At 42.6% G+C, this 22648-nt stretch overlaps 1 protein-coding gene across 8 annotated transcripts in view; it reads left to right on the forward strand.

The window, feature by feature from the left end:
- The window catches only part of JAKMIP1 (janus kinase and microtubule interacting protein 1), a 249212-nt gene that overhangs the window by 105507 nt on the left and 121057 nt on the right, over positions 1-22648 (forward strand). For all 8 annotated transcript variants that reach the window (XM_089677388.1, XM_089677383.1, XM_089677387.1 and 5 more), the window contains exons 4-7: positions 2196-2420; positions 7653-7772; positions 13031-13177; positions 16055-16192. In XM_089677388.1, the coding sequence (XP_089533514.1) occupies positions 2196-2420; positions 7653-7772; positions 13031-13177; positions 16055-16192 (630 nt within the window). The remainder of the gene's footprint in view (positions 1-2195; positions 2421-7652; positions 7773-13030; positions 13178-16054; positions 16193-22648) is intronic.

Below are 22648 nucleotides of genomic sequence, written 5' to 3' on the forward strand. Positions count from 1 at the left end.
TCAACCAAACGTTTCCTGTAGTTGCAGATCAGACCTGCACAACGATCTGGAGTCATTTTGGACCACTTCTCTTCACAAAACTGTTTCAGTGTAGCAATATTCTTGGGATGTCTGGTGTGAATCGCTCTCTTAAGGTCATGCCACAGCATTTCAATCGGGTTGAGGTCAGGACTCTGACTGGGCCACTCCAGAAGGCGTATTCTGTGCTGTTGCAGCCATTGTTTTGTTGAATGACTTGTATGCTTTGGGTCATTGTCCTGTTGCATCACCCATCCTCTGCGGAGCTTCAGTTGGCGGACAGATGGTCATACGTTTTCCTGCAAAATGTCTTGATAAACTCTTGAATTCATTTTCCCATCAATGAGAACAATCCGTCCAGGCCCTGAGGCAGCAAAGCAGCCCCAAACCATGATGCTCCCTCCGCCATGTTTCACAGTGGGGATGAGGTTTTGATGTTGGTTTGCTGTGCCTTTTTTTCTCCACACATAGTGTTGTGTGTTCTTCCCAAACAACTCAATCTTGGTTTCATCTGTCCACAGTATATTTTGCCAGTAGTGCTGTGGAACATCCAGGTGCTCTTTTGCAAACTTCAAACGTGCTGCAATCTTCTTTTTGGACAGCAATGGCTTCCTCCGTGGTGTCCTCCCATGTACTCCATTCTTGTTTAATGTTTTCCTTATTGTAGATGTGTCAACAAAAATGTTAGCATGTGCCAGAGATTTCTGTAGGTCTTTAGCTGACACTCTGGGATTCTTCTTTACCTCATGCAGCATTCTGCGCTGTGCTCTTGCAGTCATTTTTACAGGACGACCACGCCTAGGGAGAGTAGCAACAGTGCTAAACTTTCTCCATTTGTAGACAGTCTGTCTTACCGTGGACACATGAACATCAAGGCTCAAGGAGATACTTTTGTAACCCTTTCCAGCTTCATGCAAGTCAACAATTCTTGATCGTAGGTCTTCTGAGAGCTCTTTTCTGCGAGGCATGGTTCACATCAGACAGTGCTTCTTGAAACCAGTAAACCCAAAACAGGTGTGTGTTTTTTAAGGGCAGGACAGCTGTCAGCAACACACCCAATATCATCACACTGATTGGAGTCAAGGTTGGTTCACTCCTGGCTCCAATTAGCTCTGGGAGAAGTCATTAAGCTAGGGCCTCACATACTTTTTCCTCCCTGCACTGTGAATGTTTACATGTTATGTGCAATTAAACCATGGCAACATCTAATGTTTGTGTAGTATTATGTTCAGCAGACTGTGTTCTTCTATTGTTGTGACTTAGATGACGTTCAGAGCACATTTTATGCCCAATTCATGCAAAACTCCACGTAATCCCAAGGGGTTCACATACTTTTTCTTGCAACTGTACATGATGTAGACACAGGTGGTGAATGCAGTAAACTTGCATAGGTCGAACTATACAATCATGTATCAACCAAAGATGATAAAGTATAGAAATGGGTGTTTTAGTTCGAGTAAAAGACAAGGAGGTTACAACCAGGCACCCACGACATCCCATTCTGGTAGATATTGCAGGAATGACCATCATCAACACAATTCAGCCCATCATAATCAATAAGATAGTGTACCATCCAAAGAGGGGGAGAAGACAAGACAAAGGACTACAACCTGTCTGAGCACCAGACCCAACCACCACAACAAAAGCTATCAAGAAGGGTCTTGTATATAACTTATTCATGGCCATCCAGACTCTCTCAAACTTTGAAGAAGTGTGTCATAAAATGCTAACCATCTTTTCATTGATCATTATCCCAGTTAGTTTCCGTTTCATCACAAAGTCTAGTACTGGATTTTCCAAGCGGTTGCATTGGCAATTTTAACTACTAGGAACATAAAGTTATATCAAGGTCTGAGTAGGTCTGGGAACCCCTTCAATGGGTTCATTAAGTAGCACAAGCCTGGGATTTTTATTGGCATTTATCATGGTCACTGAGTAGATCAGGGTTTGAACTGTCATCCAGTAACATCTAATCTTAGGACAGATCCATCACGTATGATACATCTTTCCCAACAAATTCTTGTTTCAGACTTTTAAAAGTAATGCAAACTATAGGGCGAGCTGCACAGTACAAATTTGTATTTGAGATTTGATGCTTAAGTTTCTGTCTTTGTTATCATATTGTTTGGTTTTCCTCTAAGTGCTGTGTTACAGGCTGTCTGATCTTTCTCTCTTAGATGGATGAAATCAAAGGAAAGGATCGCGTGATAATGGCACTCGAGAAGGAGCTTGGGGTGCAGGCTGGTCACACGCAGAAGCTGCTACTGCAGAAGGAAGCTTTGGATGAACAGCTGGTCCAGGCCAAGGAAGCTGAGCGATACCACAGCAGTCCAAAGAAGGAGCTTCCCACCGGAGTTACTGACATATCTGAACTGATGGGTCATGTTGTAAAACCTAAAGAGGCAAGTGCACTGACTGCTCCAGTCCATACACATACTGAACTGTCTTATGGAAGGTGTATAGTGTTCATATGATGTAGTTACCATATTTTGGAGCTTTTTTTTTTTTAATGCTTCCTATACACCTCATTCAGATTTCGTGGTAGAAATACAGACCTCAGATGTAGTTCTCACTGCCCAGCTTTCCTAGTTTCCAGAGGCAGTGTATGTAAACCCTGACAATATATGTCTGTTATTTGCTCCTATTTGTTCCTATTATTGCATTGGAAGCATTTTGTTATATCTGTTAGATAATTCCCAAAAAAACCTGTTGATCTTGTCAGAGGTGATTGTAGCCGTATTAGTGCACTTGCGACAGAAACAATTCAGTACTGTCCGTGATACTTTTTTTATTTGCACTAACATACAATTTTGAGGGCAAGCTTTTGGGGTATGTCCCCTTCTTCAAGGTCCAAGCAGTACTATTACAATGTTTTAGCAGAATGTTAGAAGTTGGAGATGAGAGAAAAATAAAAGGCAGAAAGAAACACAAGCCTAGGGTTAAACTAGAGACCCTTTACTAGAGATAAGATACAGCAAAGCAAAAGCAAAGATTGGGGGGGGGGAGAACAACATCACAGAGTCCTAAAAATGTCAGATAATGATTAAGGAATCAGTGTCCAAATTAAGGCCCTTATCTCTTGTGTCAAATAGAATTATCATTCTTAGTTCAAAAGTTTTTCTTTCCTGAATGGATTTGAAATTTCCTTTCAGCACTAAAACATTGAGGTCTCCCAAAGTGTGGTCTGGTTGTGCGTAATGGTGTCCCACAGGTGTGCAAAAGTTATCTTCTTTATGTTCCTTTATGGTATGTCTGTGCAAATTCATCCTTGTTTGCAACTTCTGTCCTGTTTCGCCTACATAGGATCCTTTGTCACATTTTCTGCACTGGATGAGGTACACAACATTACTAGAGGGCAGCTGTATGAACCGGAGATATTGAAGATCCCTTTTGAGTGTTTGACACTTTTTGATGGATTAATTTGGTTGCACAGTTTGCATTGTTTTTTATTGCAGGGTGTGCTTCCATTATTTGTGACATCATAATCAGAAGGAAGTTTCCTACTGATTAGTTTGTTTCTGAGGTTGGGGGGTTGTCTGAAGGCCAGTATTGGGGGTTGCTGGAATATTTTTCAGAGTTCCATCCTCTGTTATGATGGGTTGTAAATCTTTGATTATTTTTCTTATTCCTTCTAGTGCTGGGTTTTATGTGGTTACTAGAGGTACACGGTTGTTTGTTTTTTTGTCTTTGTACTGAAGTAGATTTTCCCTTCGGGTTCTCAAGGCTGTGTTTATGCTGGTGTTGATAGTTTTATCCTTGTAACCTTTCTTATGGAAGGAGTCTGCTAGTGTCCCGAGATGTGTATCTCTGTCATTTGGGTCAGAACATATTCGGTAGTATCTAATGGCCTGGCTGTGTATGATGGCACGTTTCGTGTGTTGGGGGTGGAAGCTGTAACTGTGGAGGTAGTTGCATCTGTCAGTGGGTTTCCTGTATATTGAGGTGTGAAGCTTATCATCCCTGATAAAGTGTAATTCAGGGTGTATACACTGAGGTGTACCAAAATGGCGGCTTCCGTCCGCGCCGGAAATGATGTCACCACGCTTCCGTCCTACGTGTTCATCTGGTCCAGGCTGTGGAAAGATCCTGACTTTAAAGTCATGATCCACCCATATGTATAGATCGGCACCTGGCTCAGTCTCTCTGGCCTGAGCCTGCAGCTCCCACCCCCTTCACAGCCCAGCGCTCCAGTGAGTGCTGGGGGTCATAGCAGGCAGCAGTGACTGAAGCGACAGGGAGAACTCAGTGATCAGCGGCATCTGATTACTTAGTTTTCACCCTTAGAGCCGCAGGGGGACACATGTAGGATCGGATCAATGCTGCATCCATTTAGGTAAGTACGATTTTTTAAAAATCCCATAATTCTCTATTAATCACATGTGAACCACTTTTTGAGTAGGAGCAATAAACGCCTTTTACGCCATTCTCAATCTAGGGTCACGTGACATTGTCTTTTCCTTGTTGGAGCATGGACTGGGCTGGGATGGGACTAATACAGAGTGGGTCACATGGTCTTTGATCTGGCCCCAAACCATGCAAAGTCAGGGTGGAGCTGGTAACATCACAGGACATATGACCCGCTCTGGCTTAGCCAACCCCTAGCTCGACACAGCCATGTGGATACACAGCTTACTTAGAATAAAGAAAGGGAGCATGCCCAGTGTGGTGGCATTGGTGTGGAGACCCTGTTAAGTCTAGTACATACGATCAGAAAATCATACGAAAAATACTACTGTCAAAACGATCGTAGGACAATCTGTTAATACATACTTTTCGTCTGAAATTGATCAAAGGAGCAAGCACAAAAATCTTTCTCGTATGATACCAAATAGTACGATTTTTTTTTTGTACAGTTTTCGTCAAAAAATACAATACAAATACATTACATTTTGTCCGAAATTTTATTCTGTCGAACAAGAATTTTCGTAACTTTAGTAACCTCTTTACTTTTTGATATGAGACTAGCATGCAAAAAAACCCTCAAACGGACAATCGTTCTTCCAATATTCTCATTGGGTGGATAGGGCTTTAGTCTGCAGATCATTGCCACCACCAACAAGGAAGTCACTATAGGTGACTGCCTAAAGTTCACAAGTAGTTTACCCATAAGTACAAATTTCAGACCTAAACGAAGGCCACAGAAAGATTCTAATAAGTAAATAGGAAAGAGTTTTTCCTTTTTACTTTGGTGACACTTTAGAGCAGAATGTTACCCTTGGCAAGCTGGTAACTTTGGCCCCTCATCTATTGATAAGGATTGCATTACACACATAAAGTTGCCCCGTTGTTATTGGCTGTTGTGGCTTAGCCTGCCCCATCAGACAGCATTTTTCCACAAATACATCCTCCTGCCTGGTACATGGAATTGCAGTATGCCACCCTGTGCTAAAAGTTGAAATGTCAACAAATATGCAGTTAGGTCCATATATACATTTGGACACAGGAACAATTTTCACTCTTTTGGCTCTATATGCCACCAGAATAAAATAAAATCAAACAATCCAAATTAATTTGAAGTGCAGACTTTCAGTTTTAATTAAAGGGGTTGAACAGAAATATCAAGTACAAATTTTAGGAACTTCAACCATTTTTATACACAGTCCCTCCATTTTCAGGGGCTTAACTGTAATTGGACAAATTAATATAATCATAAGTAAAATGTTCATTTTTAATATTTTGTTGAGAATCCTTTACTGGCAATGACTTCCTGAAGTCTGGAGCCCATGGGCATCACCAAAGACTGGGTTTCCTCCTTTCTGATGCTTTGCCAGGCTTTAACTGCAGCTGACTTCAGTTATTTCTTGTTTGTGGGTCTTTCTGCCTTTAGTTTTGCCTTCAGCAAGTGAAATGCATGCTCAGTTGGGTTTAGATCAGGTGATTGACTCAGCCATTGCAGAATATTCCACTTCTTTTCCTTCAAAAAATCCTGGGTTGCTTTTTGCAGTGTGTTTTGGATCATTGTCCATCTGTAGTGTGAAGCGCTGTCCAATCAACTTTGCTGCACTTGGCTGGATCTGGGCTGACAGTATATCTCTAAACACTGCAGAATTCATCCTGCTGCTTCCTATCATCAATACACATTAATGACCCAGTGCCACTGGAAGCCATGCATGCCCATGCCATCACACTGCCTCCCCCATGTTCTAAAGATGACGACGTGTGCTTTGGATCATGAGCTATTCCAAGCCTTCTCCACACTTTTTTCTTCCTGTCATTCTGGTACAGATTAATCTTAGTTTCATCCGTCCAAAAAATGCTTTTCCAAAACTGGTCTGGCTTTTTTAGATGTTTTTTGGCAAAGTCTAATCTGGCTCTTCTATTCTTCAGGGTTATGAATGGTTTGCACCTTGTGGTGAACCCTCTGTATTTGCTCTCGTGAAGTTTTTTCTTCATTGTAGACTTTGACAATGATAAACCCACCTCCTGGAGAGTGTGGATGTTGTGAATGGGTTTTTCTTTACCATAGAGAGGATACTGTGATCATCCACCACTGTTGTCTTCCGTGGACGTCCATGCCTTTTTATGTTGCTGAGCTCACCCGTGCACTCTTCTTTCCTCAGAATGTACCAAACTGTTGATTTGGCCACTCCTAATATTGCTGCTATCTCGATGAATTTGTTTAATTTTTGAAGCCTTACAATGGCCTGTTTCATTTGCATGGATCGCTCCTTTGAACGTATGTTGTAGGTTCACAGCAATAGATTCCAAATATAAATACCACACTTGGAATCAACTCCAGACCTTTTACCTGCTTAATTGATGAAGAAATGAAGGAGTAGCCCACACCGGGCCATGAAACAGCTTTTGATTCAATTGTCCAATTACTTTTGGTCCCTTGAAAAAGGGGGGATGGCTACTCGTAAGAGCTGTAAAAACCCTTCTTCCAGTTTGGATGTACTGTACATAAATTAACCCAAGAGTTTGCACTTTTAGCCCATATCAATTATATAACTATAGCTTGAATATGTTTTGGCAAATACCTGAAAAAAACTAAAATTGTGCCTGTATCCAAATATATATGGACCTAACTGTACATGACCTTGAATGGCATGGACTGAAAGTTGCTGGAGGTTTACACAATGGACAACAATGATGGGTATTGAACTGAGTTCTGATGTGGTTCTCGGCATGAGGGGCCTTATCGTCTTAGTGTTGATTCACAAAAGCACTACTGTACATTATTTACTAATTTTTCCAGTCATATTTTTTCATTCCAATTCATTAAAAATTGTATTAAAATTTTGATTTTCCATTTGTATATTTTGGGTAATAGGAGTGAAAATTCGGTTCAAAAAGAATTGTCCCTTTGTTTTTGCTCCTAAAAACACAGCTGACATTTACTGTGAGTTGTCTATTACAGAGTGCACAAGATAGGAGCCTGCTCACATGGAAACAAAAGAAAAGAAATTGTGAGATTAGAATACTAAATAATGAGAGAGAGTTTTTCCAAAATATAATATTACTTTCTTGTGGAATTATAATGATTCCACAGCTGTATGATGGTTATGTGAATTGAACATTTTGATGCTGAAATTATTCTGAGATTCAATAATAGACGTGTAAAATAGCTTTGTGATTTAATGCTTTTATCTTCCGCTGTACATTCATTGTCACATTTATCTTCTCTCCTACAGGATACACATATAGATGATAGAGACCTGCGAAGATTCCAGCTAAAGATTGCAGAACTGTATGCTGTGATCCGGAAGCTGGAGGACAGGAATACGCTGCTCTCTGATGAGAGGAATGAACTGGTATGTCACTAAATTGTAATCCTAAATACCAGATTTATTAGGCTTACTTGGCCTAAAATGTTTAGGTGACAACAATAATAAAATGTGCATTTTGTGCTTTTTCTGCTTATGTTAGCTTTTAAATCCACTTCATCTTATTGCAAACCATCAGGGATAATAGGGCCATGCCTTGTCATTGATCCATGAAACACTAGAGCCTCCACTACCCACTGATGTTCTGGCATATTACAGGTGAATGAAAATGGTACGGTAGGGTGGGAAGGGTCTAATTGCGCCTTGAACAGAAGTCAAAGATCCATGTGCAGCTGCACCTGTGATTCAAGGGGACTCCACAGAGATTGATTCTGAAACCAACACAGGTGGTTCAGAAGCTAAATTTTAGAAATGTCTTAGATCAGGTCAGGTTCCCTTTAAATTGATAAATGTACTCCCCCATACTTGAACCTACCACTGTGAGGTGTCTCCTGGTACCTTAATTTTCTTTCAACTTCCATGTCCTATGGAGCCTTTCATCCTGGCTGCACATTGTAGCTGTGATCTTGCATTCATTAGATGAGGTATGAGATGTGAGTGGGAAGGGCAAGATACAGTTGTAGCCTTAGGAGACGACAACTTGACAAGTGTGATACAGTCTGGCTTCCGTCCCCTACATCCACTGAAACCGCCCTACTTAAAATCACTAACGACCTGCTAACCGCCAAAGCTAATGGCCACTACTCAGTCCTCCTTTTTCTCTGCCTCTCTGTGGCCTTCGACACAGTCGACCACCCCCTCCTCCTTACTAAACTACACTCCCTTGGCATCAGGGACTCTGTTCTCTCCTGGTTCTCCTCTTACCTATCCCAACGCTCCTTCAGCATTACCTATAATGCTGCCACCTCCCCCTCTCTGTTGGGGTCCCCCAAGGCTCTGTCCTCGGACCCTTTCTCTTCTCCATCTACACCCCCTCCCTTGGCAAACTTGGCACTCCCACGGCTTCAACTATCACCTCTATGCCGATGACACACAAATTTACCTCTCCACCCCTCAACTCACCCCTTCAGTCTCTGCCCGTATCACCCACCTCCTAAACGACATGTCAGACTGGATATCGCTCCATTTCCTCAAGTTAAACCTCCTAGTTTTCCCCCCAGTCCGCGCCCTCTCCCATCCTCTCCATCACGACTAACAACGCCACCATCAATCCCACCCCACACGCCAAAGTCCTAGGTGTCACCCTGGTCTCAAATCTTTCCTTCCAACCTCATGTCCGATCACTATCAAAGTCATGCAGGCTCCACCTCCGCAACATCTCCAAGATACGTATGTTCCTCACCCCAGACACCACTAAACCACTCGTACACTCCCTTATTATCTCACGCCTGGACTACGGCAACTCCCTTCTCACCGGCCTACCCCGACAAATGCTATCCCCGCTCCAGTCTATCCTGAACTCAGCAGTTAGACTCCTCCACCTCACCAACCACTCCACTTCAGCCGCCCCCCTCTGCCAATCCCTTCACTGGCTCCCGATTGCCCAACGCATCAAATTCAAATTACTAACTCTGAAATACCAAGCCATCCATAACGCTGCTTCAAACTACCTCACTGACCTGATACCCAAATAACACCCTACCCGTGCCCTTCGCTCCTCACAAGACCTCCTACTCTCTAGCTCCCTGGTCTCTTCCTCCCAGGCCCGACTGCAGGACTTTTCCAGGACTTCCCCCATCCTTTGGAACTCCCTACCCCAATCCATCAGACTGTCACCTACCCTCCTCACCTTCAGGCGCACTCTGAACCCATCTCTTCAGGGAAGCCTACCCCACCCTCACCTAACAGTTATTCTCCTCCACTCTTCCTACCACTCCATCCCCCACAGCCACTTCTTCCTGTACCTCTACCCCCTCCCTCCTAGATTGTAAGCTCGAAAGAGCTGGGCCCTCGAACTCCTCGTGTTTTGTATTGTTACTGTATTGTCTCTTGTACTGTCCCCCCACTTTAATGTACAGCGCTGAGCAAACCCTTTGGCGCTATATAAACACTGTATAGTGTAATGTAATGATTGGGGAAACTCCTTTGGACACCTCCTAGTGCCTACTTGCACTCTGTATTTGTGGTTAAGTTATCATAAATACATGATATTGTACTTTGGGGTAGATTTGGCAGGCTGTGTACACCTCCAGGGGACTCTAACAAAGAGAGCTCCAAGTTCTATAGATACAGTGGGGATCGAAAGTTTGGGCACCCCAGCTAAAAATTTGTATTAATGTGCATAAAGGAGCCAAGGAAAGATGGAAAAATCTCCAAAAGGCATCAAATTACAGATTAGACATTCTTATAATATGTCAACAAAAGTTAGATTTTATTTCCATCATTTACACTTTCAAAATAACAGAAAACAAAAAAATGGCGCCTGCAAAAGTTTGGGCACCCTGCAGAGTATCTTGTACTGCTCCCTTTGGCAAGTATCACAGCTTGTAAACGCTTTTTGTAGCCAGCCGAGAGTCTTTCAATTCTTGTTTGAGGTATCTTTGCCCATTCTTCCTTACAAACGTCTTCCAGTTCTTTGAGATTTCTGGGCTGTCTGTCACGCACTGCTCTTTTAAGGTCTATCCATAGATTTTCAATTATGTTGAGGTCAGGAGATTGTGAAGGCCATGGCAAAACCTTCAGTTTACGCCTCTTGATGTAATCCCCCGTGGATTTCGAGGTGTTTTTAGGATCATTATCCATTTGTAGAAGCCATCCTCTCTTTAACTTCAGCTTTTTCACAGATGACATCAAGTTACCATCCAAAATTTGCTGAAATTTTATTGAATCCATTTTTCCTTCTACTCGTGAGATGTTCCCTATGCCACTGGCTGCAACACAACCCCAAAGCATGATTGATCCAACCCCATGCTTAACCGTTGGACAGAGGTTCTTTTCATTAAATTCTGTGCCCCTTCTTCTCCAAACGTACCTTTGCTCATTCCGGCCAAAAAGTTCAATTTTAACCTCATCAGTCCACAGAACATGTTTCCAAAATGCATCAGGCTTGTCTATATGTTCATTTGCAAAGTTCAAACGATGATTTTTGTGGTGAGGACGTAGAGGAGGTTTTCTTCTGATGACTCTTCCATGAAGACCATATTTGTACAAGTATCTCTTTATAGTGGAATAGTGTACCACAACTCCAGTGTCTGCCAGATCTTTCTGGAGGGATCGTGCAGTCAAACGTGGGTTTTGAATTGTTTTTCTCACAATCCGGCGAGCTGTTCTGTCTGATATTTTTCTTGGTCTTCCAGATCTTGCTTTAACTTCCACTGTTCTGATGACTGCCATTTCTTAATTACATTTCAAACAGAGGATATTGACATCTGAAAACGCTTTGCTATCTTCTTATAGCCTTCTCCAGCTTTGTGAGAGTCAACTATTTTCAGTTTCAGTTTTCTAGACAACTGCTTAGAAGAACCCATGGTGCTGATTGTTGAGGCAAGGTCAGATGAGTCTGGGCATTTAAAACCTTTGAGCTTGACATCACCTGGTCTTCCCAGACGATGATTGAGAACAATCCATGACACTGGCAGGTCTCAGCTTGCTAAAGGGAGCAGTGCATGCTATAAATTCTGCAGGGTGCCCAAACTTTTGCAGACAACATTTTTTAGTTTTCTGTTATTTTGAAAGTGTAAATGATGGAAATAAAATCTAACTTTTGTTGACATATTATAAGAATGTCTAATCTGTAATTTGATGCCTTTTGGAGATTTTTCCATCTTTCCTTGGCTTCTTTATGCACATTAATACAAATTTTTAGCTGGGGTGCCCAAACTTTCCATCCCCACTGTATATTTTGGTTTTAATAACATAGCTCCCACAAATTATACAGCTATTTACAAAGAACTCCCAGATAAGCTTGCAATGTATTGACCGCTGTCAGGCAGACCCACACCATGGCTGATTTTGAATGGAAGCCTATCAGTGTGTTTTTAGATTTGGGTGCAAGTCGGATCACCTGGAGGGAATCCAACCATAAAGTAGTAGTTGTGATGGAAATGGCCCCAAGAGTTCAGCGCTGGCAGGCTGCACTGCAGTACAGTGGGAAGAGACAGGACTTTGAACTAGCAAGGACATGGAAGCCATGTGTAGTAAAAGGATGTGAGTGCCAAGCTGTGGATGTCAGTCGAGATGTAGCTTTATTCTTCACAAAAGAAAATACATCCAACATGCTCAGAAGTTATACATGCATCAGGGTCAATTCACTAAGATCCTTTTACGGTCACTGTCTGGCTGCACCTTGATGAAGATGGATTCTTGTATAACCCCCAAACATGTTGAGTGTGATTTTCTTTTGTGAAAAATAAAACTATCTGGACTGATGTCCACAGCCTGGCACTTCCATCCTTTCAAACCACATAAGCTGACTATCCCATGATCCAGTCAAAGCTCAGTTGCTACAATACAACTACTACCACGCTAGATTGGAACTCTTACTAAGCTTGGAGTCCAGCGCCCCTCTACCTTTATTTCCAAATGGAAGGGACACAGGAAACTGGGAATGATTCCTTAGCTGGAATTCCTGAGAGATACATGTTCCTGCTGCATCCACACGTGCATGAAATTTGGGTGTACTTGGCCTAAATGTACATACAATAAAGGTAAGAAATTCTGACTATAACCAGATAATGACCAAGGAGTCTCATTGAGGTCCACATCATTGCATATTAATTTTAAAGGAAAGGTTCACCTTTACAAAAGAAAAAAAATAATGTACATTTTTTTGGAGGCAAAAAATTATGCTTTTGTTTTGTTTTTTCTTTGTTTTTTTTTTGTTAGGAGCCTGTAAAGCATTGCACCCACGATCAGCAGATCCACAGTCTTGCAGCCTGTGTAGCTGTCTGCCTGGAACTCCGATACGCGCAGGCAGTAATACAATGACAGGAAACTCGGTGAACTACCTAGAGAGCTCAACAGCATTCTGGTAGTTCATTGAGAAGTACAAGCCAACAGCTGTAAAGGATGTAGAAACTTGTAGTTTTCCCATTCACAGAATACTGTGAATGAATGATGTGGCCAGGTGGGCGGAGCCCCACAGAGCTGTCAGAACTGGGATCAGGAGGAAACAGAGGAGGGTGCATCTGTAGAATGATACATGTTACACCCTGAATATGGGTGTAACATGTTACAAAAGGTGAACGTATCCTTTAAAGTTCAGATAGCATACTCATATACTTTTTGATAACTCCAGATTTTTTGAAGTGTCTCCAAACTTTTTATTTATATTTGTTTATTTCCAGCTAAAGCGATCCAGAGAAACAGAAAGTCAACTGAAACCTCTCGTAGAAAAGAATAAGAGGCTATCCAAAAAAAATGATGACACCTTACAGACAATTCAACGGATGGAGGAAAAGATTAAGGCCTTATCAAGAGAAAATGCAGAAATAGTAAGAAGTTCTTCACATAATATAAATATATAGATCCAGTTTCATAACTTAGAGCAGGGGTCTCCAAACTCTCTAAACAAAGGGCCAGTTTACTTTCCTTAAATCTTTAGGGGGGGTGGGGCGAACTGCGGCCAACAGGAGTAGAAAAAGTCAGTGGCAGTAAACGATGCCTCTTGATTGGTGGCAGTGGGAGGAACAATGTCACATTATTGGTATTAGTGGGAGGAATAGTACCCTATCTTTGGTGTCAGTGGCAGGAACTATGCTCCACTGTTGACAGTGAGGGAATAATGCCCCAAGGGCCGGATAAAGGCAAAGGGCCGCATCTGGCCCTCGGGCCACAGTTTGGAGACCACTGACTTAGAGCATGCATATGGTCCATATAATGCACACAAGCCAGTGTATATTGCGTAGGGGTGGCATCACATAACACTGTTTATTTTTTTTCTTTATTGTAATATCACAAAATTACACTTCATTTAGGCCCCTTTTACCGTACTTACAACCTGAATGAAAGAAATCTAACAATGCATGTCCAACTTGACCCCAGGTTCACACCTGCAGCGTTTTGCACAAACGCAGTACAGTCCATTTAACATGATTTCCTATGGGACATGTTCACATCTGTGTGTTTTCACCTGGTCCGTTTTTTGGAAAGGGTCAGGGACTTTTTTGAAAAGTTGTGTTTTTAGTTTTATAGACTTCAATGGAAATGCTGCAGAAAAGCATGTATTGCGTTTTTGATGCGTTTTTCATTTTAAATTTGCCTAACAAGAACAATGAAAAAAAAATGCGTAAAAAACACAACGCAAAATGCAATGCAGAAACAGCTCAAACGCAACCTGCATGGGTGTGAACCTAGCCTTAGTCTGAGCATGAATAAGATGCCGTCTTTCCCATGAATAAGGAACTCTGTTCTTGAAATGTTAGAGATGGGTGTGACTGTGCCTTCTGTGCTCTGTGTTGTGAAAATTTATTGGGACTAAAACCAAGAGGTGGAGCAGCGGATGAACAATACATTTTGCAAAGGTAACATTTTTAAGATGCTGAAATGGAGGCATTAGATGGAAAAAAAATACTTTGTGGTTTGCATTATCCTTGTTCAAAAAAAAGTCACTTTTAACAATTAAACCCATTTCTGACCACTTTTACTTTAAAAACAGAATGTTTATGTTACCGGGAAAGCGGCAAACCGTTACAATTCCACTTGAGGCATAAGCATAAATCTTATAAGAGTCATCTCATTGCATTCAGTGTCACACACACAAGTCACGATGAAAGTGAATACGCTGTTGGGCACACTATATATGCTATTGAGCAGCATAAGTTACAACTATCAAGAGCTAAAACAATGTTCTCCTCAATCTCATAAATCTTCCCTAATGTCATTTATAAGTTGTGCCTTCGTGTGATGCTGCCAATATCGGGAATGTTGTTAAGGTCACAACTGATCAGGCATTTATCATTTTATTTACGGTTCTGTATCTATAGTATTTTCTGCTTCTGCCACTCTGTAGAAAGGGGGAACATTAACCAAATAAAGTTTCTTCAGTGGCCTGCTTGTGTTGGTTCTCCAAACCTGTTGTGATAACTTTAAATATGGATGTGACTTTCACCTTTTTACATGTTTGTCATATTTCAGTGACTGTAAATATACAATATGGCCAACACGGTGTTTACACCTTACCATTGCACCTACCTATTTGGTCAGAAGTACAGTACATGGATGCTGTTCCAATTGCGTAAGTTTAGGTATTTCCAGTGAAGGGTATGCAAAGACATTTGTGTCCCACAGACATACTCTCAAGTGTTGTGGAAAGCCTTCCCAGAAGTGTAGATGCAATTAAAATTGCGTGACAGAGGGCTAAATCCAAATTAATGGCCATGTTTTGTAATGGGATGCCCAACAAGTTTACATAGTTGTAATGGTCAGGTGTCCATACATTTTTGCTATGTATTGTATGTATCCCAATATTTACCATTCAAAAAGCTAGGAATGTTGTGATTAGTGCAGTAATTCACTGTAATTAGAATCTATGTTCCACTGCTCTAACTAGGTCGGGTTACTTTACTGAAGTAATATAGGGCAGCCATTGCTAGCTTCTTCCTATGAATGCCACTAGCCCATATCTGGCTTTAGTACCTTGAGTCCTTGACCTGAAACAAGAATACAGATAAAAAAAATCAGAACTCCTTCTGGCATACTTGTTGAAGGTCAGTGATGAATTGAAGCTGCTGAATCGACATAATAACCAGGCAACTTGCTTCACAGGAGGTCAGTAATGGCCCTCTCCCTAATGTTTCAGTACAGCCTTTATAATCCATAGATAAGGCTAAGGGCTGGTTCACACTGTGCGTTTACTTAACACACCTCAACCAATGCTTTACATGTGTGTTTCATGTGCATTGCATTAAAAGGCCATTCATTTTGAACAGGCCTCGATGCCCGTAAAATGGTATGTGGCGCTTTTTTAAAAGCAGTGTTTGCATTGCTCATATCTATGCGTTGTGTTGCGTTACAACATAAGTGCACTACAGTGTGCTGTGTTAGTGCGACGGGGCGCTATTGAAAATGAATGGCACTGCAGTACACATGTCAACATGAGTTTTTGGTCAGACGCATTCAAATGTCTGTTTCTACAGTGCACCAGTGTGACCTTTCATGTGTGATAGCGGTCACAGGCCTTGGATTAGGGCTCACACACCAGGCAGTCCATGCTCGTGAAGAACCTGGAAGAAAGTAACACTTTTTACCAAGTGTTCATGGTCAATGCATACTAATATTTTGACAAGGCACTACTCCTCTGTTTCCTTTGCTGTAAATTAAAACTAAAAGTTACTCATGTGATTTACCCATTTCTGTGAATTGTTTTCCAGAAGGAGAAGTTGTCCACTGTGGGTTCTCTGAAGTCACACCCATCCCTGGATGATCTGAGCAATGCTCAGGAGCAAGAGATTGAATTCCTGAGGCTTCAAGTTATGGAACAGCAGCAAATCATTGAGGACATCACAGTGGTAATCACAGTATTCATATAAGTACCTAGCCAAGTCTATTTGTTCTGTTTTATGGAAGGGAAGTTTTTAGGGAAACTGGAGTCCCCACCCTAATATGCTCCTGTTGTCCCTGATCGCTTTCATCTTGAAATATGTCGCAGAGTAGAGAGCCTAAAGCGGAGTCCCAGCCCTTTCTGTGTTTATTAAAAGTCAGCAACTATAAAAACTGTATTATATTAGTGGTGAAGCGCTCAACTAAAATAATCAAAAAACTAGTGCAATAACCCCTTTATAAATATACGCTGGTGAAAAAGGTGATAAATACTACCTCTTATACAAATAATACAATAATAACTAGTGCAATATCCTCATCACTGTATATTACATCCCTAGTGGTGTAGTGATTAATATTACTTAAACTGTGCAAAATACCTATATACTCTATACCAGCGTATATTTATAAAGGGGTTATTGCACTAGTTTTTTGATTATTTTAGTTGAGCGCTTCACCACTAATATAATTTGTTTCACATATCTTGGGGTATAGAGAATAGGTGATAGCAGCTCACTCACTAGGTTCTGTGGAGCGCAGGGGGATTTTTATATATAAAAACTGTAGCTGCTGACTTTTAATAAACGCACACTCACCTATCCCAGGATCCAGCGACATGCTCAGCTGCGCTGTCTCTTCTCTCCCTCTTCTCTACTTTGGGCACCAGGCTGTAATAGCTTGCGGCTTCACAGCCAGGTGCCCCCATGCGCACGTGCGTGTCCTATTGGTCCAGCAGTCTTCTGGGACCTATGAAGGTTCCTAGGAGACTGAGGGAGGAAAGAGGAAGGGGGGGGGGGTGGACTTCCGGCTCACTTCACCGCGGCGAACTGAGCCGGAAGTGGGAGCAGGTACCTGTCAAAACCAGGTATCTGCTCCCCCCTTCTCCCCAAAAGGTGCCAAACATGGCAGTGGAAGGGGGAGGGGGAGGCAAACAAGTGGAGCTTCCACTTTTGGGTCGAACTCTGCTTTAATTATCCCACCCCTGAACTAAATGTACAATCTACTGTGGACAAAAATGTATGTTAGAAACTGTTAAAGTGTTACTAAACCCAGAACAGTAAAATGAATCTTTATATGCAGTAAAGCATGCTTGTTATACTCACTGTGGTACTTAAGGGGTTAATCCTCTACATTGTGTAAAAAGAATGTTTAATCCCGTCTTCTCTGATCCTTCCCTTCTTCCATTGTCCCCAACTCATGTTCTGATAGTACAGAGCCTTGGGGGCAAGCTGCACATGTTCAGTTTGGTGTGCATTGCTAGAGATTTAGTTTTTTTCTTGGGAGAGTGCATGTGATCAGCATAGGGCCAATTACCAGAAAGAGGGTAAGGGGTCCTGCAGTCTCATAGGACAGTTAAAGGAGAATGAAAACTCCTCCTACAAGCTTTAGCCAGTGCTCTGTTGGACACTGATAGAAGTCACAAGACTGCTCTAACTACTCATGAGAGCAGTTTATATTTACTAAAATTATTATTATTATACAGGATTTATATAACTCCAACAGTTTTTTAGCACTTTACAATATAAAGGGAGACAATACAGCAACGATACAGTTCAATACAAGAGGATTAGAAGGGCCCTGCTCCTTGGAGCTTACAATATAAGAGGGAGGGGCTGGTGATGCAAAAAGTAATAACTGTGGGGGATGAACTGATAGAAGAAATAGAAGATTCGGTTATTAGCTGAGGGCAGGATAGGCTTCCTTGAAGAGATAGGTTCTCAGAGATCACCCAAAAGTGGGCAGAGTAGACGATAATCGGATAGATTGGGGTAGAGAGTTCCAGAAGCTGGGGGAGGCTCTGGAGAAGTCCTGGAGATGAGCATGGGAGGAAGAGACAAGGGAGCTAGAGAGCAGGAGGTCATTGGAGGAACAGAGAGGACGGATTGGGTGATATTTGTAGACAAGATCGGTGATGTAATTTGGGGCAGAGTTATAAATGGCTTTTTATGTTATTGTTAATGTTTTGAATTTTATCTGTTGGGCAATGGGAGGCCAGTGGAGGGATTGGCAGAGACGGATGGCAAATATGGAACGGTTGGTAAGGTGGATGAGTCTGGCAGCAGCATTCATGATAGACTGAAGAGGGAATAGCCTGCGATGAGGTAGGCCAATGAGGAGGGAGTTACAGTACTCAAGGTGAGAAATAACAAGGGAGTGAATAAGTTGCTTAGTGGTTTCAGTGGTTAAAAACAGGCATATCTTGGATATGTTGCAGAGGTAAAGTCTACAAGATTTGGACAGTTATTGGATTTGGGGCAGAAAGGTCAGATGGGAGTCCAGGATTACACCTAGTACCCTGGCATGAGGGGAGGGACTGATGGTTGTATTATTGATCTTGATGGAGAAGTCAGGGGAGGGGGCACCGGCTGGAGGGAATAGTATGAGCTCCATTTTAGAAAGATTTAGTTTGAGGAAGTGGAGTGACATCCATGCTGATATGTCACTTAGTAGGTTAGTAATGCAAGGGGAGACTGAAGGGGTGAGGTGAGGAGTAGAATGATAGATTTGTGTGTCATCAACATAGAGATGGTGCTTAAAGCCATGGGAATTAATCAAATGACCAAGGGAGGAGGTGTAGATGGAGAAGAGAAGGGGTCCAAGGACAGAGCCTTGAGGGACCCCTACAGAAAGGGGGAGAGGAGACAGCATTATAGGCAACGCTGAAGGAGCGCTGCAATAGATAGGAGGAGAACCAGGAGAGAGCAGAGTCTTGAAAGCCAAGCGAGTGCAGTTTTTTTTTGAGGAGGAGGGGATGGTCAACAGTATCAAAAACCGCAGAGTAATCAAGTAGTAAGAGTATGGAGTAGTGGACATTGGTTGTAGCAGTTATTAAATCATTAGTGAGTTTTAGTAGGGAAATTTCAGTGGAGTGGAATGAGCGAAAGCCAGACTGTAAAGCGCCACGAAGGTTGTTGTCAGGGAGGCAGGAGCTCAGGTGATTGTAGACTACGCATTCTAAGAGTTTAGAGGTAAACGAGAGCAGGAAGATGGGTCTTAAGTTGTTCAGATTGGTGGGGTCCAATGAAGGCTTTTTAAGTATGGGAGTGATCTGTGTATGCTTTAGAGGGGAGGGGAAGACACCAGTAGAGAGGGAGAGATTAAAGATGTGAGTGAGGGAGCAAAGGATAGAAGAAGAGGGTGACCGTAGTAGTTGAGAGGGGTCAGGATCCAGGGGGGAGGTAGTGAGATGGGCTTCTGAGAAAACCTTAGTGACACCTTCAGTAGTAGCAAGGTCAAAAGAGGAAGGTGTTGAGGGAGGTTTAGTATAACATATGCTAAGTGGGATAGATGTCTGTGTAGCAAAGATGCCTCTATGAATTGCATCAATCTTGTTTTTTAAATGACTGCCAATCTCATAAGCAGTGAGTGAGGTACTGGGTGGAGGTGGTAAAAGTAGAGAGTTAAAAGTAGAGAAGAGACAATGAGGACTGGATGACAAGGTATTAATAAGAATGACAAAGTAGGTTTGTTTGGCAGCATGGAGAAAGCAGATTTATATAGGCTGAATGCTTGCTGGGATTTGGTTTTACACCACAATCACTCCAGTGCACGACTATGTCTCTTAAGATTTCTGGTGTCGTCAGTCTGCCACGGTTGTAAAGGTCGGGGCCTGATACTTCGTGTAGTTATGGGAGCAAGTGAGTCTAGTGTGGATGAAAGTGAACTATTGTAGACAGAAGTGGCCAGGTCAGTTGCAGAGTGGAAAAGAGAAGGGTTAAAGTTGTAAAGGTTTCTGCGGGTGATTGTTTTCTGCTTGGTGGGATAAGTGCTTGAAGATGAGGACAATAATTGCATTTCCATGTAGTGTGCACTGTGGGAGACCAGATATAGTAAATGCAGGGTCCTGGGTTTAGTAACAGTTTAAGGTTGATCGGGTTCTACACAGTATACCTTTCAGCTTCTGATAAATGAGGACAAATATAATGGCTATGACTGACCCAATTAGCAGACAGCCAATGTGCTAATTAAAAAAGATTTGCAAAATTGTACATGCTTGAGTTGATTGTAGTCATATTAGCGCACTTGCACCAAAAACAGTTGAGTACTGTCTGTGATATTTTTTTATTTTTATAACTTTAAAATTTTCAGGACAAGCTTTTGGGGTGTGCTCCTCCTATTCAAGGTCCAAGCAGTACTAATTCAGAAAGATTTAGCAGAATGTTAAGTAAGACATTTCACCCATCAATCAAGCTAAAAATGGGCTATTCAAGCATACCTCAACATCCTAGACATCACAATATCCACATCTCAATATACAGGAAGCTCACTGACTGACTGTCTCCACAGTTCCAGCTTCCACTCCCAGCATCATACACAGCCGGGCCATCAAACACGACCAAACATGCTTGGACCCAGAGAACCGAAATAAACCTCTCAGAATACTAGCAGATGCCTTCCAGTAGAAAGGTTACAGGGACAAAACCATCAATACCAGCATAAACACAGCCTTGAAAATACAAAAAGAGAGATTCTCCTACAATACAAAGACAGGAAAAAAAACCCCAAATAACCATGTACCTCTAGTAACCACATGCAGTCCAACACTAGAAGGTATAAGAAACATAATCAAATTGCTGCAGCCTATCATACCAGATGAAATACTGAAAGAAATTTTCTAACAACCCCCAATGCTGGGTTTCAGGCAGCCACCCAACCTTAGACATAAATTTATTTGCAGGAAACTTCACTCTGTTTACAAAGTTGCAAATAAAGGAACCAATCTTTGCAAAAAAACCTGATGCAAACTGTGCAGCCTACTCAGTCCATTAAAAAGTGCCTCTCAAACACATACACAAGGGTCCTTCAATATTACAGGATCATACAACTGTACCTCCAGTAATGTTGTGTACCTCATCCAATACAAAAAATTCAACCAAAGATGTAATGTCGGCAGAACAGGACAGAAATTACAAACAAGATTGAATTTACACAGACACATTAAATAGCTTAAAGGAAAAGTTCACCTTTCGTAACATGTCACATGTTATAACCCTATTCAGGATGTAACATGTTACGATCGGACCGCCCCTCGCACTCCCTTGAACCCTGTTGTGACAGCTAAAGGGGGATCTTCTCTCCACCCCCACCCCCCTGCTAGCTGTCACAATTCTTAAAAAACGTGGCTCTGTGGGGCTCCGCCCGCCCTGCTGCATGCTTCATTCACAGTATTGTGTAAAAAAATGGGAAAACTTTAAATCCCTGCAGCCTTTCTGGCTGCCAGCTTGTAGTTTTTGTAGTATCTGCTTGCCTGTACAGGATGAATGAGCAAGTAGACATACTGACAGGTCAGGGGGAGACCTGCATGGTACCAGCGATCTGCTGATCGCTGGTGCAATGCTTTAGATCAGTGGTTCTCAACCTATCTAATGCCGCGACCCCTTAATACAGTTCCTCATGTTGTGGTGACCCCCAACCATAAAATTATTTTCATTGCTACTTCATAACTGTAATTTTGCAGTGGGAGGAGTAGTGCCATGTCATTGGTGTCAGTGGAAGGAGTAGTGCCCCATCACTTATGTCAGTGGGATGAATAGTGCCCCATTGTTGGTATCAGTGGGAGGAATAGTGCCCCATCATTGGTATCAGTGGGAGGAATAGTGTCCCATCATTGGTATCAGTGGGAGGAATAGTGCCCCATCGTTGGTATCAGTGGGAGGAATAGTGCCCCATCACTGGTGTCAGTGGGAGGAATAGTGCCCCATCACTGATGTCAGTGGGATGCATAGCGCCCCATCACTGGTGTCAGTGGGAGGAATAGTGCCCCATCGTTGGTGTCAGTGGGAGGAATAGTGCCCCATCGTTGGTATCAGTGGGAGGAATAGTGCCCCATCGTTGGTATCAGTGGGAGGAATAGTGCCCCATCACTGATGTCAGTGGGATGAATAGTGCCCCATCACTGGTGTCAGTGGGAGGAATAGTGCCCCATCGTTGGTGTCAGTGGGAGGAATAGTGCCCCATCGTTGGTATCAGTGGGAGGAATAGTGCCCCATCGTTGGTATCAGTGGGAGGAATAGTGCCCCATCGTTGGTATCAGTGGGAGGAATAGTGCCCCATCGTTGGTATCAGTGGGAGGAATAGTGCCCCATCGTTGGTATCAGTGGGAGGAATAGTGCCCCATCGTTGGTGTCAGTGGGAGGAATAGTGCCCCATCGTTGGTGTCAGTGGGAGGAATAGTGTCCCATCGTTGGTGTCAGTGGGGGGAATAGTGCCCCATCATTGGTGTCAGTGGGGGGAATAGTGCCCCATCATTGGTGTCAGTGGGGGGAATAGTGCCCCATCATTGGTGTCAGTGGGAGGAATAGTGCCCCATCATTGGTGTCAGTGGGAGGAATAGTGTCCCATCATTGGTGTCAGTGGGAGGAGTAGTGCCCCATCATTGGTGTCAGTGGGAGGAATAGTGCCCCATCATTGGTGTCAGTGGGAGG

This window comes from Staurois parvus, unplaced genomic scaffold, assembly GCF_062004578.1.
Source record: "Staurois parvus isolate SC_StPar_1 unplaced genomic scaffold, SC_StPar_1.0 ptg000186l, whole genome shotgun sequence".
Lineage (NCBI taxonomy): Eukaryota > Metazoa > Chordata > Amphibia > Anura > Ranidae > Staurois > Staurois parvus.